This window comes from Hyperolius riggenbachi, chromosome 4 (assembly GCF_040937935.1).
Source record: "Hyperolius riggenbachi isolate aHypRig1 chromosome 4, aHypRig1.pri, whole genome shotgun sequence".
Taxonomy (NCBI): Eukaryota; Metazoa; Chordata; class Amphibia; order Anura; family Hyperoliidae; genus Hyperolius; species Hyperolius riggenbachi.
In genome coordinates, this window is record NC_090649.1 from 443911087 (window position 1) to 443930301 (window position 19215).

The 19215-nt window shown below is 48.8% G+C and overlaps 1 protein-coding gene across 1 annotated transcript in view; it reads left to right on the forward strand.

The window, feature by feature from the left end:
- The window catches only part of CAPN11 (calpain 11), a 53220-nt gene extending 39929 nt beyond the window's left edge, over window positions 1-13291 (forward strand). The window contains exons 18-22 of the mRNA XM_068232653.1: window positions 972-1040; window positions 2151-2229; window positions 2368-2484; window positions 3518-3573; window positions 12510-13291. Coding sequence (XP_068088754.1) covers window positions 972-1040; window positions 2151-2229; window positions 2368-2484; window positions 3518-3573; window positions 12510-12536 — 348 coding nt within the window. The 3' untranslated portion in view covers window positions 12537-13291. The remainder of the gene's footprint in view (window positions 1-971; window positions 1041-2150; window positions 2230-2367; window positions 2485-3517; window positions 3574-12509) is intronic.
- Window positions 13292-19215: the final 5924 nt, after the last annotated feature.

Genomic DNA, 19215 nt, shown 5'->3' on the forward strand with positions numbered 1-19215 from the left:
GCTTCTAATGGTCCCTCACAGACATCCTGTGCCCGCGCAGCCACTCACCGATGCTCCGGCCTCGCCTCCGGTTCACTTCTGGAATTTCAGACTTTAAAGTCTGAAAACCATTGCGCCTGCGTTGCTGTGTCCTCGCTTCCCCTGATGTCACCAGGAGCGTGCGGCGCAGGCACAGACCATACTGAGCGTGCGCAGTACGATCCTGGTGGCATCAGCTGGAGTGAGGACACAGCAATGCAGGCGCAGTGGTCTTCAGACTTCAAAGTCTGAAATTCCAGAAGTGAACCAGAGGCGGGCCGGAGCATCGGTGAGTGGCTGCGCGGGCATAGAATGTCTGTGGGGGACCATTAGAAGCCCTGGATAACTTCAACTCATTTCCCCCTGACCCCCCTACAGTGTCCCTTTAACATGACGGTCCGATAATTCCAAGACACAAAAGGGTAAGAGAACCCTGCCCTTGCAAGATTAAAATTTAAGGATTGGGGGGAACAAGAGGTAGGGTAGTACACAAAATGCATGCCTAGAGGCAGTGTTTTTTTTTTTTTTTTGTTCTATTTAGCAAGTACAACTTGGCCAGCGTTTGAGGGAGAATGGCTAAAGTTAGTGTATGCTTGTTGGAAACCGTGAGTTTTGAGGGAGCGCTTAAAGATATCAATGGTTGGAGAGTGACAGATTCTTGGGAGGGGATTCTAGAGGAGGGGTGAAGCAGGTGAGAAATCTTGTATATGTGAATGTGAGGAGGTGGTCCTAGAGGAGGACAGAAAAAGGTTGTGTGCAGAGCGGAGATTGTCATTGGGGTGGTATCTGGAAACTAGTGAGGAGATGTACAGGTTAATGACATTCTCTTGCCCCTCTGGACGATCAGTGATTGGTATTCAGCCACCTCCCCGTGTCTGATTACCCTTCATCCTTGAACGCCCCCTATAGGCCGGGGATTTTACTGCAGCATATCCTTAACCCTTTCCTCACAGAAAGACGGCAGCGGGAAGCTGGGAGTGGTGGAGTTCCAGACTTTGTGGAATCGGATACGGAATTGGCTGGTGAGTTGATGGCGATCTCATGCTGCACTTTGTGTGTCATCATTTTCCAAATCTGTTTATATTATATCTGGTGTGTCTTTTCCTGAAGATCATGACATCACAGCTTAAAGGGAACCCGAGGTGAGAGGGATATGGAAGGTGCCATATTTATTTCCTTGTAAACCATGTTCGTTGCCTGGCAGCCCTGCTGATCTTCTTGCATAAGTAGTGTCTGAGTCGAAACCCTGGAACAAGCATATGGCTAATCCAATAAAACCTGAGTCAGAATACCTGATCTACTATGTGCTTGTTCAGGGTTTATGGCTAAATGTATTAGAAAGACATGATAAGCAGAACTTCCAGACAACTGGAATTGTTTAAAAATAATTATATATGGCAGCCTCCATATCCCTCTCACCCCAGGTTCCCTTTAAAGGACAAATGAAGCAGAGGGTTATGGAGGGTGCCATATTTATTTCATTTTAAGCAATACCAGTTGCCTGGCTGTCCTGCTGATCCTCTGCCTCTTAATACTTTTAGCCATAGACCCTGAGCAAGCATGCAGCGGATGAGGTGTTTCTGATATTATTGTCCAATCTGACAAGATTAGCTGCATGCTTGTTTCTGGTGTTATTCAGACACTACTGCAGTCAAATAGATCAGCATGGCTGCCAAGCAACTGGTATTGTTTAAAAGGAAATGAATAGCAGCCTTCATATTATTGCTTCAGTTGTCCTTTAAAGGGGAAATCTGGGGACTGTCATTAGACCAGGCATTAAATAGGAATTGTATTTGTAATTTATGGCATCAGAAATTATCAGCTGTAGAATTGATAAACTCTGAGCAGACCTGGAGAGAATTCCAGTACATAATTAGATTTTCCAGAGCTGAAGTTATACCTTGCCTGAAACATAATTAACAGTGAGACTTGACATATGATAGACAGAACCGCTTATAGAGAAAAATTTGCCTAGACAAGACTGTCTACAATTTGCTGTAAGTTCATTGACTGGAACCTTAGTAGTGAATAGACCGCCGGTAGACTTGATTGCGTTAACTGAATCTGGACAGAAAGTAAAATATAATGTGATGTGTATTGTGTCTAATCTTTATTCCCCAATCTGTGTGCAGACGATCTTCCGGGAGCACGATCTGGATAAATCGGGGACAATGAGTTCCTATGAGCTGCGGATGGCTCTGGAGAGTGCAGGTGAGAAACACTGCTTCTGAAACTTATTGCCACTACCATAACCGACCCCTGAGCTAATAGCCGGCACCTGAGCTTCCAGCCATCACTCAATGCTGTCCCCAGAGGAGCTCTGATGAATACTGATATCTCTCTCTCTAGGCTACAAGCTGAACAATAAGATCATGCAGGTGCTGGTGGCTCGCTACGCTGACAACGATCTTGGGGTCGACTTTGACAACTTTGTGTGCTGTTTGGTGAAGTTGGAAGCCATGTTTAGTAAGTTGCCTCCATGCTCCATCACTGGGCCAGCCTGTATTTATACACACACCAGGCCAAGTTTATACCTTGTAACCTTTTTAGCCAAATGACTTCTATTGCCCCATTTGTCTATTTGCAGTTCCAATTCATGTACGTCAATTTCCTCTTCACAGTACAGCCCTCCCCCAATATTCTATGTCCTATGTTTTCTGTCCAGACATCTTCCCCTGCATATGCCTTTCTGCCATGCAGCTATATCCGGCTGCTCCGCAGTGCACAACCTCACCACCTATGGACCAATCCGTGGTGTCTGCAGTCACGTGACCTCTGCCTTTAGCCAGTTATGGTGATGAAAGTGAAACGTTTCTTGTCAGAAACAAACTTTCCTCGTGAGTTAGGTTGTTTCCGCTTATCGGTATGGAGGTGTTAGTGCGTCTGGACAGTCGGGTTCCATCTGAGCGCTTGTCTTCCAGCAGATGGGAGATGGGCATTTTGATGAAGTCATGCAGTGATTCTGGGACACATGATGTATCTGGTTTAGTGTTGTTTTCCCTGCCTAGAATATGGCCTCAGGAATTTCCTTTCCTCAGTGATCAGTGGCCCTCTTACTCAGCTCCACTCACAGGACATGAGAATTTAGCGGTGAAGCTAGAGGGGGGGGTGGTTTCCGTCCAAGAAGATGCACAATAGCGGTTGAGGTGAGCCAGCTCAGGACAAGATGCAGTGATTTGCAGCCTACAGTTGTAGGATTAGATGGAAGTTGTTTATAGTAGTAATAAGTGTTTTGGAGGTCCCTCTGGCCACACAGAGAGCTACACTGCATCAGCAGTCACACTTTAGCCCTTGATGCCGTGCTCTGTGCCCCCCATATATACACAAACATGGCTGCAGAGTATCTCTCCCTCCGCAGTGGCAGTCGGGCAATGGGTAAATTCCTGCAGATAATACCAGTATGTGGATCACTCTAAACAGCAGTGTGTCCTGTGATTGGCTGGGGTAAGTTTGCTTTTGGTTCGCCCATCACAGTGGGTTCTGTGTTTGTGTCTTGCAGGATTCTTCAAGGCGCTGGATGACGGGAGCGGCACAGCGGAGATGGGGATGGGGGAGGTGAGTGTTTCGCCGATTGATGATGATTGTATGGAAGGAAGATCTGTACGTTATCTTCTGTGACTCTACAAGTGAAGATAACTGCCTATAGCTGCCCATACACTATGAGATAGTTGTACTCAATTAGCCCTTTCATTCAATGAAAATACAGAACAAATATTGGTTTAAAAAAAACAAAAACTCATGCATTTCATTTTGATTGAAATTCTAAATTGCCATCTTCAGTTGAAGGGTGGAAGCAGAGTAAAGGAGTATGGCCAGAGGGTGGCAGCAGAGTATTACTGAGAATGGCCACAGGGAGGCGGCAGAGTACTACTGACAGTGTCCACAGGGCAGTGGTGTATCTAGGATATTTGGTACCCAGTGCTGACTATTTTCAAACACCCCCAAAACATTTTTTGAGAGGAAGGGGGGGGGGGCAAAACTTTGGAGACGTGGCCTTTCTATAGAGTCCAACTCCACTGTTCCTCTATGTTGCCTCTATCCGTGCTCATCTTCCTCCCATAAGGAAGAGGCATTTTGTGTAGCAGGCTAGTCATGGCCCTTCCCACTTTTCCCTACAGTACATCCAATAGAAGGGAGTGGTTAGAGGCTTGCTATTACAACCACATCTCATTCTGCCAATCAATTAGGGGACATGGCTACCATGGGCTAGATGACCTGTCAGAGATGGGTGCAGCATTGTGGCATAGATGTATCTATCCCACAATGCTGCATCCATTTCTGACATGTCTGTCATCCATCATCTATCTCTCCCACAAGTCTTCACCCATCCATCTCTGACATGGGTGCCATCCAGACTCCCCTGATAGCCATGCCCCCCTCCTCATTGATTAGCAGAACCTGGAATGAGAGATATGGCTGTAATAGCCAGACTGTCACTGCGACTCTCTCAACACTGGCGGCGGAGCCCAGAAGTTAGCAATGGAACTTACTAGGTGTGGGCGTGGCTGTGCTGTCTCTCTACATCTCCGGCTGGCGGATACACATGGAGCAGTTGGCTGAGGCTGCTAAGCTGAGGCAGGCAGGATCACACGCAGATTTGGGGTTGGTGACTGGCCAAATCTGTCCCCCACTTTAGGAGGACTCTCTCGGTGGCCAGGTGACTGTGACAGCAACTGCAGCAGTACTTGGTTGGCACGGTGACCGCAGTCTTTTCTGTCCCTCCATTTGCACATGTGGCGCCGGTCCATGCTGCAGCTGTACAGTACAGCAGGAGCAGGTATTAGCACTTGGTTGCACTGCAGTTTGAGCTGTATGCAGGCATCTCATCTTGATCTTTTGCCTTACATTGCTTGATTTGTTGCCCCTCTCTTTTAGCGTCACCCAGGATGTCCCGCCCCCTCTGCCACCCCCTTGAAACTCTACTGACACAGGTGGCAACAACGTAATAGAATGTCCGCAGAGTGGAATCCGAGTAATTCTGAGAATGGCCACAGGGTGGAATCAGAGTAATACTGAGAATGGCCACAGGGTGGAATCAGAGTAATGCTAAGAATGGCCACAGGGTGGTAGCAGATTAATACTGAGAATGGCCGCAGGGTGGTAGCAGATTAATACTGAGAATGGCCGCCGGGTGGCAGCAGAGTAATACTGGGAATGGTTGCAAGGTGGCAGCAGAGTACTACTAAGAATGGCCAGAGGGTAACAACAGAGTAATTCTGAGAATGGTTGCAGGATGGCAGCAGAGTAGTACTGAGAATGGGCAGAGGGTGGCAACGGAGTAGTGTTGATAGTAATCAAAATTACGAGTAGCACTTATGTTCCAGAGTAAGAGCACAGTAGGAGAATGGCCAGAGAGTTGCTGCAGAGTAATACTGGAAATGGTTGCAGGGTGGCAGCAGAGTAATACTGAGAATGGCCAGAGGGTGGCAACAGAGTTGTACTTGGAATGGCCAGAGGCTAGTAGCAGAGTAATACTGAGAATGGCCACAGGGTATCAGCAGAGGAATACTGAGAATGGTTAAATTCTAAAGGTGGCCATACATCTGTGGCGGGTGATCGACCATACAATTAAGTAATCAACGAATCGGATGAAAATCTGTGCCACCATCAACATTCCCGAAAACATGCCAAAAAACCTTCGGCCGACATGCTCGATCGGGTGCGCTGCCGTAACGACGTGCGATAATCACAAAGGACGAACATGACCAAAACCCCGGCCGCTGTCCCCCCCCCCCCCCCCCTAATATTTACGAACCCCACCAACCCCCTCCCCCCAGGCCCACCTTTAATACTTTACCTGTCCAGTGTCTGGCGCTGTGTCCGAACTCCTCTTCCAGATTTGAGCCCCGCGTAGTTGCCGGCGTATTGCACATGGGGCGCAAATGTGTAAGGGGAGTCCGGACACAGCAGCAGACACCAGACAGTTAAAGTATTTAGGGGCAAAGGGAGCAATTGTCCTGTGTGTTATGTGTAAACATGCACCGGGTCATAGAGAAGGAAGAGGACAGCTTGGCTAGAGTGCCAGAACTGTGCAGTCGCCACCTGCCAGTACAGGTGAGTAATTACTACTGCTGCTTCACACGCAAGGGCCCGGGGAGTATTTAGGTAATGGGGGGGGGGGGTTAGGCCAGGGGGCCCCTGCTTCAGTTTGCCCCAGAGCCCTTTAAATCAGCCTTGTGTACATTAGGGGAGACAGCAGACAGGGGTGGGGACTACAAGGAATAGGGATCAGGAATTGGACAGTGGTTTATGGCAGCCAACAGATTTCTCTCCAATCAGAGAGAGATCTGTCTATAGGTCAATCGTCTGCCAAAATCGCCAGATGTATGGGAACCTTTATAGATGGCCAATAGATCTACCATCAGGCAGATCATAGACGGTTCTATTCGGCATGAAATCTATTCAAAATCTGTGGAGCCACCACCTGCCTCACTACCCTCAGGCCTCCCCCCATCTGTGCTCCCCCCAGCCGGCGTAAGTACTCTCACCTGTCCGGGTGGCTTGTGTCCTCTCGGGAGCAGTGCTTTAACTTCATGCAGCGGGTTTTCTCCTACCTGTGTCCTTATTCTCTTCCTGGTCATGAGACAGAAATGGTGTGTATGCTGATGGAGCTCTAGTGTTTAAAGAGAACCAGAGATTAAGCACCCTCTTGTATTTTACCTTATAAATCAGTGGGAACATGACAGTAAACACCTAATCTGCTCTTTGTTTCATTGTTCTCTGTTTAATCTGACTGTTATCCAGGGGCGTTTCTAGGGTCCCTGGAGATCAGTGGCACCTGTGGGCACCAGGAGGGGATGGGCGTGGCCATGCGGTGAGTGGGCGTGGCCATGGGTGGGGCCAAATGTACATGAACTTAGCAGCGGTGTAAGCTACGGATAACGGGCCTGCCCATCGAAATATTGGACGGAGCCCCCTGTCCTTTATTTCGATCATTTACAATCAGTATAGGCATAGATCAAAGATGTATACGCACATACAATTTTGATTGGTCAATCACTGACCCCCAATTTCCCACCCCCGTGCAGTAAGTGGGCCAACAGACAATGAATTTTATGAACAGAGCTAAAATTGGCTAATCAAAATTGTATGTGTGTACCAGGCTTTACAGCTAATACTGTACATACTGAAAGTAGCAGGGATCAGCATACAATACAGCTGGTTTACAATCAATAAAGGCACAGAGTAACACCTTACACTGTACACACTGGAGGTAAATCAGCACACAGTGCAAGCACTAGAGAACAGCGTATACTGTACATACTGTAGGCAGCAGAATTCAGCACACTGCAGCTAGCGTGCCAAAAAAATGACGATCACGTTGTGTGGCGTGCTTATCGCGCCGCACCAAAAAATGGGTGGGCCATGGACCAGAATATAGGTGTGGTAACGGGTGGAGACAAATTTACATGAACCTAGCAATGGTGGGACATCAGATTAGGACAGTGGTGGCGAACCTTTTGGAGGCCGAGTGCCCAAACTGCAACCCAAAAGTCACTTACCGGTATCTATCGCAAAGTGGCAACAGCAATTTAAACTAAATACTGTACAAACGTTTTAACTCATACATGAACATTATGGAAAATCCTAATTGAAAATAAACTGTGAAGATAAACAATTTCATCCATCCTACTCCTGAAAAATGTATTCAATTTTTTAGAACCTCCCAGTTTTATTTTCTGTTTTAAAACGCTAAAAAAGTAGGTTTAATGCTATTGTCTCATATGATAAGGATTCAGCTTTTCCCATAGTCTCGCAGTTAGCAATCATGTGACCCCCAACAAGACATATTCAGCAATCATGAGGCCCCCAACAAATCAGGAGGCCCCCAACAAGACAAATTCAGCAATCATGAGGCCCCCAACAAGACAAATTCAGCAATCATGAGGCCCCCAACAAATCATGAGGCCCCCAACAAGACAAATTCAGCAATCATGAGGCCCCCAACAAATCATAAGGCTCCCAACAAGACACATTCAGCAGTCATGAGGCACATAAATAGACAGCATTTCACATAAATAGGCAGAATGCCCCCTTAATATGGTAGCCCCCCCAAGTTAGGTAGTGAGTGACAGGGACCCCCAGGTTAGCTAGTGAGTGACAGGCGCCTCCAGTTAGGTAGTGAGTGACAGGGACCCCGATAGTGAGTGACAGGGAGCACCTTTAGGTAGTGAGTGAGTGCCAGGGAGCCCCTTTAGGCAGTGAGTGAGTGCCAGGAAGCCCCTTTAGGCAGTGAGTGAGTGCCAGGAAGCCCCTTTAGGCAGTGAGTGAGTGCCAGGAAGCCCCTTTAGGCAGTGAGTGAGTGCCAGGGAGCCCCTTTAGGCAGTGAGTGAGTGACAGGAAGCCCCTTTAGGCAGTGAGTGAGTGACAGGAAGCCCCTTTAGGCAGTGAGTGAGTGACAGGGAGCCCCTTTAGGCAGTGAGTGAGTGACAGGGAGCCCCTTTAGGCAGTGAGTGAGTGACAGGGAGCCCCTTTAGGCAGTGAGTGAGTGACAGGGAGCCCCTTTAGGGAGTGAGTGAGTGACAGGGAGCCCCTTTAGGGAGTGAGTGAGTGACAGGGAGGCCCTTTAGGGAGTGAGTGAGTGACAGGGAGGCCCTTTAGGGAGTGAGTGAGTGCCAGGGAGCCCCTTTAGTGAGTGAGTGCGTGCCAGGGAGCCCCTTTAGTGAGTGAGTGCGTGCCAGGGAGCCCCTTTAGTGAGTGCGTGCCAGGGAGCCCCTTTAGGGAGTGGGTGCGTGCCAGGGAGCCCCTTTAGGGAGTGGGTGCGTGCCAGGGGAGCCCCTTTAGGGAGTGAGTGAGTGCCAGGGGAGCCCCTTTAGGGAGCGAGTGAGTGCCAGGGGAGCCCCTTTAGGGAGTGAGTGAGTGCCAGGGAGCCCCTTTAGGGAGTGAGTGAGTGCCAGGGAGCCCCTTTAGGGAGTGAGTGAGTGCCAGGGAGCCCCTTTAGGGAGTGAGTGAGTGCCAGGGAGCCCCTTTAGGGAGTGGGTGCGTGCCAGGGAGCCCCTTTAGGGAGTGGGTGCGTGCCAGGGAGCCCCTTTAGGGAGTGGGTGCGTGCCAGGGAGCCCCTTTAGGGAGTGAGTGAGTGCCAGTGGAGCCCCTTTAGGGAGTGAGTGAGTGCCAGGGGAGCCCCTTTAGGGAGTGAGTGAGTGCCAGGGGAGCCCCTTTAGGGAGTGAGTGAGTGCCAGGGGAGCCCCTTTAGGGAGTGAGTGAGTGCCAGGGAGCCCCTTTAGGGAGTGAGTGAGTGACAGGGAGCCCCTTTAGGGAGTGAGTGAGTGCCAGGGGAGCCCCTTTAGGGAGTGAGTGAGTGCCAGGGGAGCCCCTTTAGGGAGTGAGTGCGTGCCAGGGAGCCCCTTTAGTGAGTGAGTGAGTGAGTGACAGGGAGGCCCCCTCTCTAGCCGCCGCCGCTCCCCCCCCTACCTCTCAGCAGACCTCAGGATCAGCGGCGACCCGACCAGATGTACGAGCGGGCGCTGGACGCACCCGCTCGATATGCGGAAGTGATGTCACTTCCGCATATCAGTGCGGGCGCTGGGTCCTAGCGCCCGCACGATTGGTCGCCGGCTCGCCGCCTGATCCTGAGGTCTGAGACGCGGCGGCTGGAGGGAGCCGCTGACAGAGGGGGCAGCGGCGGCCGGGAGATCCGTGGCACCCCAGGAAAGATTGGGGGCACGTGCCCCCCTAAAACAGGGCTAGCGACGCCCCTGCTGTTATCACCTCTGATAAGAATCCCCAACTGAGCACTCAGTCTAGTTTTGCTACGGAAACATTATAGCTGAGTCTGTCTTCTCTGGTGTCTTTTCAAGCCCAAGCCTGCCCCCTTGTGGCTCTGCTATAATGACCCCGCTATAATTATTCCCTGCAAAGCCAGACTGAATGCTCAGTCCGGGATTCTTATCACCGCTGATAACAGACACTTTTAGCAGTGAGGATGAAACAGAGAGCATGGTGTTTTCTCTAATGTTCTTACTGATATATATGGTAAAATACACAAGGGTGCTTCGTCTCTGGTTCCCTTTAAACTTTAGCTTGTGTCACATGACGCAGAATAGTAGAGGACACAGGGAGAAGGAGACCTGCATCATGAAGTTATAGCACCAGACCCAGGAGAACACAAGCCACCCGGACAGGTGAGAGTACTGCCAACATTTTCCATCCTGTCCGTTACCAATTTCATAGCAGGTTAGATTACAGTGATCGAATATGCTTTATAGAGATGATTAAATCAACTATTATATTGCCTTCTTAAAGGGAAGGTCCGAGCTAATTATAAAAAAAAATCTGCTTAATTGAGCTTCCTCCAGCCCCTGGCAGCCATCCTGTGCCCTCGCCGCAGCTCTGCATCCAGCCGGTGGCCCGGGTCCAATCCAGTGCAGATGCCGTCCTCACCTGCACGAGAGACTGTCACGCTCACGTGATGCGGAGCTGCGCCGAAGGCACAGGACGGCTGCCAGGGTAAGTAGATCAGCAGGTCATCCGACAGAATCCACTTCAATCCAGCACTGCTCTTTTACTAATCCACTTTATTTTATGAAAATCGAGTACAAAATTCCATTAAAAATGCTGCTCGAGTGGCTACAGCCCGCTGTTTCGAGCCACTAGGGTTCTTGTTTACGCCACGCAGCACAACAAACAATGCACAACAGAAGCCTTATATACTGTGTCATGAACCTGCAATGAGCCAATCAGTACAAGACATGCAAATGAGAGGACCTGATGATGAACTTCACAATAACAGCCAGTTTGGCCACACCCCATGTTCTCATTGGTCACTTTCCAATTTAAAAACAGAACCCAACCAATCAGTTACCAATATTATAAAGTTCATGAAAAAAAACACAAAAAAAACCAGGCTAAACCCAGATTAAAAATCATTATTAGGGGAAGCGTGATGTCTGTCCAGGTGAAAACTGCAACAAATATTTTAAAAAATGCTGAAAAGGCGAAAAACGCCACAAAAAGTGAAAATCCGAAATTTTGTCACCATAGGGCGAATTTCTGCATAAAATGCGGAAATTCGCATATAAACGCGGATATCCGCATCCGCGGAGGAAAAACAAAAAAAATTGCATTAAAGCGGCCCAGGCTGCGGAAAAACATTCAACAGCAGATTAATGCACATTTATACACCCAAAACAGAGAAATGCTTCACCTTAAAGAGGACCACCCTATAAGGAAATAAACATAAAATGTAATCCCAATGAACATATTGGTGAAGGAATGAATACAATAAAGTGAAAACCCACCAGCACAGTTACCATATAAAATTCAAGTCATATTATAGTCCCGATTTAATCCACCCGACCTCTATGGTTCCCAATTCTCTAATCCAGCGGGCTTCCCGCTTTAAAAGTTCTTTATTCCTATTTCCCCAAAATGATCTAGATACGCCATCAATAACTTGAACACGTAATTGGGACACATTGTGTTTAAATTGAGTTAAATGTTCTGAAACTGCTTGATCAAGATTCTTCCCCCTGATTGCTGTCTTATGGGAAGAATTCAGGTCCCTCAATTCCTGTGTGGTCTTTCCAATGTAGCAGCTGCCACAGGGGCACTTGAGTATATAAACAACAAAACGTGAATCACACGAATATCTATCACGAATTGCATAACGTTTAACCACTTAAGGACCAGGCTCCTTTTCCCTGATCTGTGCTGCGTGGGCTCTCCAGCCCACAGCACAGATCAGGCTTGCTGCAGGGCGACAAGACTCCCCCACCCCCCCCCCCTCCCCCTTTTTTCCCCACTAGGGGGATGTCCTGCTGGGGGGGTCTGATCGCCGCCGGCTACATGTGTTTAGCGGGGGGGGGGGCTTCTCAAAGCCTCCTTCCGCAGCGATATCCTGCGCTCCCTCTCCTTCCCTCCCTCTCCTGTAGGCTAAGGATATCCGTCCTGCGCCGCTTCTAATAGGCTTCAGCCTATCAGACTGCGGCGATCCCCGGGCCAATCAGAGGCTGGGGATCGCCGATTGCCATTTGAGTGCTGCTCCTGTCTTGTGTTTGGAGTGCTGCAAGCTGAATCGCTGTATCCCCCCCGGGAGATTATTTATTACTGAGAAATAGACCTGCAAAGTTCCACGACCTTGCAGGTCGCAGATTATGCTGCCCTGGGGAGGCAGAGCTTTGCGCAGTAGCTCTGCCTCTCCGCAATTAATCTCCGCTTCCTCCCTGCCCCTCTCAGTGAAAGAAGACTGAGAGGGGCGGGAGGAGGCGTCGATCGGCTGAGATTGACTGCGAAGGAGGCAGAGCTGCAGCGCAAAGCTCTGCCTCTTCAAGAAACTAAAGGAACTTTGCAGGGCTATTTCTCACTAATAAATCATTCATCTGCCGCGTGGATGCAGCGATTCCACTTGGTCATTAATGCTGAAGAGAATTGTATGACAAAATAAGGTAAAAAAAAAAAAGGCTTCAGGGTCTCTTTAAGTTGTATAAATTTGCACTACATTTGTACATTAGTGACGATGAAGCGTGTTTAACCCCCTATCTTCTGTCTTGCAGTGGCTGACGCTGACTATGTGTGGATAAATGGGTGGAGCCACATCTCCCATGCCGCCTGGACTCAAACACTCCGGTGTATTTGCTGTCACTAACCTCCGTATAGGGAATTAATCACTAAGACTCTGTACACACAATCTACACATGCCTGTGGTCACGCCAAAGTTTCCCAGAAGCCCCTGCACCCAGGACTCTCCCTGACCAATCAGAGCCTGCCAATCAGAACATGTGAATGTGGGCTTGGCTTTCCGGTGCCTTGCAGCTTTTTTTGTACAATCATAATGGGGTGTCTCTCCCCTTCCCAGAGGAATCGGGCACAGAGGCTGTTTTTCCCTAATCTGGGTATAAAGGAAAAAGGGTTCTCTGCCAACCAGTCAAGAGTCCTCCAAGCATCCTTGGACCCCCACATCCCCTGCAGCGGCTCTGCATGACGCTCCCCACCATGCTGTATGCCATATAGGTCTGATGCCATAAGAGTCTGACTTCTGGGGGCTCCGCCCTGAATATGGGGGGCAGACATTGCTCGGAGTTGAGGAGAGGGTGGTCTCACCTCACTCTGTGCTTGGGGGTCAGTAACTTCTCTGCTGTTTATATCAGAGGGGGACTCTCCATTCTCCTGTATTGGGGGTTACTATTTTCTAGGTGGGCTGAATTTTCCCCTCTGTATTTGGGGATTGGCTGTTCCCATATATTTAGGGGGAGCCCCCTGCTCTGCATTTAGAGGAAGTGATGTGAATAACCCTAGCCGCATGTTAATAGAGAATAAAGGATTTCTGAGGATTTTCCTCCATGTTGTGTGATCTGTTCATTGTAAGACTGAGGAGCCTCAGAGCTTCCACCAACATACGGCTTCTATACATTCTGCCCATATATCTGTGTTACACCACCTCCTGCATCTCTGTCTGCTGCTGCAGTGTTACACAGCGCCATCTGTGTTTGCTGCTGCAGTGTTACACAATGCCTCCTGTGTCTGCTGCTGCAGTATGACACAACGCCATCTGTGTTTGCTGCTGCAGTGTTAAATAATGCCTCCTGCATCTGTGTCTGCTGCTGCAGTGTTACATAATGCCTCCTGCATCTGTGTCTGCTGCTGCAGTGTTACACAACGCCATCTGTGTTTGCTGCTGCAGTGTTACACAATGCGTCCTGTGTCTGCTGCTGTAATGTTACATAATGCCTCCTGCATCTGTGTCTGCTGCTGCAGTATGACACAACGCCATCTGTGTTTGCTTCTGCAGTGTTACACAACGCCTCCTGCATCTGTGTCTGCTACTGCTGTGTTACACAACGCCATCTGTGTTTGCTTCTGCAGTGTTACACAACGCCTCCTGCATCTGTGTCTGCTACTGCTGTGTTACACAACGCCATCTGTGTTTGCTTCTGCAGTGTTACACAACGCCTCCTGCATCTGTGTCTGCTACTGCTGTGTTACACAACGCCATCTGTGTTTGCTTCTGCAGTGTTACACAACGCCTCCTGCATCTGTGTCTGCTACTGCTGTGTTACACAACGCCATCTGTGTTTGCTTCTGCAGTGTTACACAACGCCTCCTGCATCTGTGTCTGCTACTGCTGTGTTACACAATACCTCCGTAGCAAATGAAGAAAAAGATCCGCACCACCTTCAGAAAAGCTTAGTCTGTTTTATTGGAAAAAGACATACAAATTTAAAAAGAACTTTAAGGCATCTGCCTTAAAGTTCTTTTTAAATTTGTATTTCTTTTTAAATTTGTATGTCTTTTTTTCCAATAAAACAGACTAAGCTTTTCTGAAGGTGGTGCGGATCTTTTTCTTCATTTGCTACAGTTTGAGTCCCATGGTGTCCGGGACTAATGGATCTGCACACCTGACCATCTGAAATTGATGGAAGCCAAGCAAGAGCGACTGCACACTCAAAATTACACAATACCTCCTGCATATGTGTCTGCTGCTACAGTGTTACACAACGCCATCTGTGTCTGCTGCTGCAGTGTTACACAACGCCTCCTGCATCTGTGTCTGCTGCTGCAGTGTTACACAGTGCCTCCTGCATCTGTGTCTGCTGCTGCAGTATTACACAATGCCTCCTGCATCTGTGTCTGCTGCTGCAGTGTTACACAATGCCTCCTGCATCTGTGTCTGCTGCTGCAGTGTTACACAATGCCTCCTGCACCTGTGTCTGCTGCTGCAGTGTTACACAATGCCTCCTGCATCTGTGTCTGCTGCTGCAGTGTTACACAGCGCCATCTGTGTCTGCTGCTGCAGTGTTACACAACGCCTCCTGCATCTGTGTCTGCTGCTGCAGTGTTACACAATGCCTCCTGCATCTGTGTCTGCTGCTGCAGTGTTACACAACGCCATCTGTGTCTGCTGCTGCTGTGTTACACAAAGCCTCTTGCATCTGTGTCTGCTGCTGCTGTGTTACACAAAGCCTCTTGCATCTGTGTCTGCTGCTGCATTGTTACACAACGCCATCTGTGTCTGCTGCTGCTGTGTTACACAAAGCCTCTTGCATCTGTGTCTGCTGCTGCAGTGTTACACAACGCCATCTGTGTCTGCTGCTGCAGTGTTACACAAAGCCTCCTGCATCTGTGTCTGCTGCTGCAGTGTTACACAACACCTCCTGCGTCTGTGTCTGCTGTTCCAGTGTTACACAACGCCGTCTGTGTCTGCTGCTGCAGTGTTACACAACGTCTCCTGCATCTGTGTCTGCTACTGCAGTGTTACACAACGCCATCTGTTTATGCTGCTGCAGTTACACAATGCCTCCTGCATCTGTGTCTGCTACTGCTGTGTTACACAATACCTCCTGCATCTGTGTCTGCTGCTGCAGTGTTACACAATGCCTCCTGCATCTGTGTCTGCTGCTGCTGTGTTACACAATGCCTCCTGTGTCTGCTGCTGCAGTGTTACACAATGCCTCCTGCATCTGTGTCTGCTGCTGCAGTGTTACACAACGCCATCTGTGTCTGCTGCTGCAGTGTTACACAATGCCTCCTGCATCTGTGTCTGCTGCTGCTGTGTTACACAATGCCTCCTGTGTCTGCTGCTGCAGTGTTACACAATGCCTCCTGCATCTGTGTCTGCTGCTGCAGTGTTACACAACGCCATCTGTGTCTGCTGCTGCAGTGTTACACAACGCCTCCTGCATCTGTGTCTGCTGCTGCTGTGTTACGTAACGCCTTCTGTGTCTGCTGCTGCAGTGTTACACAACGCCTCCTGCATCTGTGTCTGCTGCTGCTGTGTTACATAACACCTTCTGTGTCCGCTGCTGTAGTGTTACACAATGCCTCCTGCATCTGTGTCTGCTGCTGCAGTGTTACACAACGCCATCTGTGTCTGCTGCTGCAGTGTTACACAACGCCATCTGTGTCTGCTGCTGCAGTGTTACACAGCGCCGCCTGTGTCTGCTGCTGCAGTGTTACACAACACCTCCTGCATCTGTGTCTGCTGCTGCAGTGTTACACAACGCCTCCTGCTTCTGTGTCTGCTGCTGCAGTGTTACACAATGCCTCCTGCTTCTGTGTCTGCTGCTGCAGTGTTACACAATGCCTCCTGCTTCTGTGTCTGCTGCTGCAGTGTTACACAATGCCTCCTGCTTCTGTGTCTGCTACTGCAGTGTTACACAATGCCTCCTGCTTCTGTGTCTGCTGCTGCAGTGTTACATAACTCCTCCTGCATAGTTCTGCTTATATAGATGTGGGGAAGCCTGTCTAGCAGGAGTAACACCAGACACTTTACTGCCAGCATTACTCCTCATCTGCAAACTTCATAGAAAAGCTGCAATCGTTTCTCAGGGACATAGATAAGTGAAAAATATTCCTTGAATTGTTATGGTGAATCTTCGGAATGGTTAAAGAGGAACTCCAGTAAAAACAATGTAATACAAAAAAAGTGCTTCGTTTTTACAATTATGTGTACATTTATTTAGTCAGTGTTTGCCCATTGTAAAAGCTTTCTTCTCCCTGATTTACATTCTGACACTTATCACATGGCAACATTTTTACTGCTGGCAGGGGATGTCACTGGAAGTAGCTGCTGCTTGCTTTTTTTGAGGTTGTAAACAGTGATTTCCCACAATGCAACGAGGTTTACAGGCAGGAAACTGCCAGGACCATGGTACTCACAGTTTCCTGTGGGAGGGGTTTCACCACAATATCAGCCACACAGAGCCCCCTGATGACCCGTTTGTGAAAAGGAAAAGATTTCTTATGGGAAAGAGGGTATCGCCTACTGATTCGGATGAAGTTCAATTCTTGGTCACGGTTTCTCTTTAAAACTGCTCTGGGGATTTTATGGATGTCTTGGCTTCAGTTGGGGTAGAATATTCCTTCACTTCTTTTCTGATAGAACAGAAAGCAATCAGATCCCTCCGCAGGTAATAAGAACGATTCTATCTGCTTCTCCACAATAATACAATTGGTTATTGCTGTCTATGTAATGGTGGGAGCAGAGGGACCAGAAAAAGTGGTTTACTATATCAGAAATTGTCCTAGAAAAGGCCCATCATGCCCTGGTACATTCTCTGCTGTAAAGGAGCAACTCTGTCCTCCCATTGGAGGTACAGTACAAGCACTCGCACATTTGGTGGACTTAAAGGTTAAAGTGATCCCGAGCTGGGGGGGGGGGCCTGAAACGTTCAGCGACGGGGAACATCAAAGCACAGAGGAAAGCTTAAATAGGATTCTTTAGGTTTAGGTAAGTAACTCATTTTGTACCTGAGCTAAGGCTCGGGTACACTTTAGGTATACCTTTGGGCCGCATAGCCAGGCTGGACAAATCACTAGTACAGTATACAGCGCTGGTTAGCGGTTATCACGAGTCAGACTCGGTGGAAAAAACAAGCCAGGAGTGGTAACCCGAGTGTGAATCGTGGTAGACGGCAGTAAGACTGTGCAGAGCATAGCACAGAGTGGGCATTTTCACTCACCCCCCTGGGGATTCTGACACCGGCAGCCATTCTCCTTCCTGTCCTCCGAGTCTCTGCATCCCTCGGGTAAAATCAGTTTGATCTCATGGCAGAGTTACAGCGCCACCCGGAGGACAGGAGAATAGTGCTGGATCCCAGAGAGGTGAGTAAGTGCTGGGGCTGCTGCAGATCTCTCTGTGGTGTGATTTTTTTCCCCCCCAGGTTTTAGGGTCTAAAAGCCTGCAAGAAAATTTGCACTGCTTTTAGACACTAAAATCTGTAAAGAATCAGACCAGGGGGGAGAGGCTTCGTGATTGCTCACACTTCAGTCAATCATGAAGCAGCTTCTCTTCAAAATGTAACCAATCATGATAAGCCACTCGCATCTGTAATGCCAGTGGCTCCGATACCTCTGTGGGTGGGACTTAGCACTCTGCTCTCTACTCTCCTTCGTTTGCAGCGAGTAGGCTCGTTCTGATCTGCACAAGTGAAAGTAGCCTGTACTGCGCTCCACACGCTACCAGGAGAATCATCGCTAACAAGGGAAGAGATGCCCGGGAGTGCCTACAACCCCGTGGGAGGACTGATGATACTTTTATCTGTAATTGCAAAGTGGGAGTGGTAGCACTGCATCCTCTTTTGCTTGTGTTCACATTATTCCTCATTTCCTCCAGGCTGCTTATTAGTACAGTACTGTATATCCAGCGCCGGTGCCGTTCTTTTTGTCTTACAAATGTTATCAGGCATCAACTCACCTGCAGCCAGCCTGAAGAGAGCAGCTGACCATTTTTGCTGTGTGAATACTTCATCCTACTACCTACTACTGAATCTGAGAGAGCCAAAGCGCTTTGAGTCCTATGGGAGAAAACGCTATAGAAATGTTATTGGTGTTGTTGACTATGGGTTTCACACTGACACATGCCGCATGCACCGCCCACTGTTTACTATATGCAGTTTCAGCATATAGGGGCCAAAAAACATGTTTACTATAACAGAAGTTTTATTATAGCAGCGCTCACTATACCAGGTGTTGCTCCCACAGACATTAGATTGGCCAGGACCTATGGAGGTAGTTTACTATAACAGTTTATTAAAACAAGATTATACTGTACTTAGGATACTTTAGGATTCCCTCATATTACCTAAAAGTGGTAAGAGTGCAATCACCATTGTATCATTATTGCGCACTTTTAAGGTGGCCATACAGCACTACAGGCTCACCCGTCTACTGGTACGGGCAGCTTCGCAAGGGAGTGAAGGTGGCCACAGCTGTATTCCTTTCACTTCAGGATTTCTTGGGCTTGAGGAAGATTCAGCAGTCCTGCATTTATTATAATGATTCAGATCAGTGAGAACTGTATTCCTGTGAGACTTCACTCAGGCCGCACTATGCAGGATGGGCAACGTCAGGGCCGGATTTACCATAAGGCATTGTAGGCATGTGCCTACAGGCGCCTGATGATAGAAGGGCGGCTCGCTCCCCTCCCGAAGCTCCTGCCTTCCACCTTCCCTTTGTAGAGTCCTGATGAGAGTGTAAATGAGAGGTTACTCACCCTACTCTCGCCATTGCACTGAGGAGATCTCCTTTCAGTCAAAGGCACCTCTAGCTACTTAATATTGAGGGTACTTCTGGCCACCTAATACTAACGTGCCCATGTAACTACCTATGATGGATAGGGGAAGTAAGTAGAAGTGATAGCAGGGACAGCCAGCACACTTGCTGTGCAGTTTGGGGGTTTGTAGGTTGATGGAGGGCGAAGTCAAAAGTGCCAAGACATCTGTGCCTATCGGCTCCTGTCCTGTGAGGTAAATCCGGGCCTGG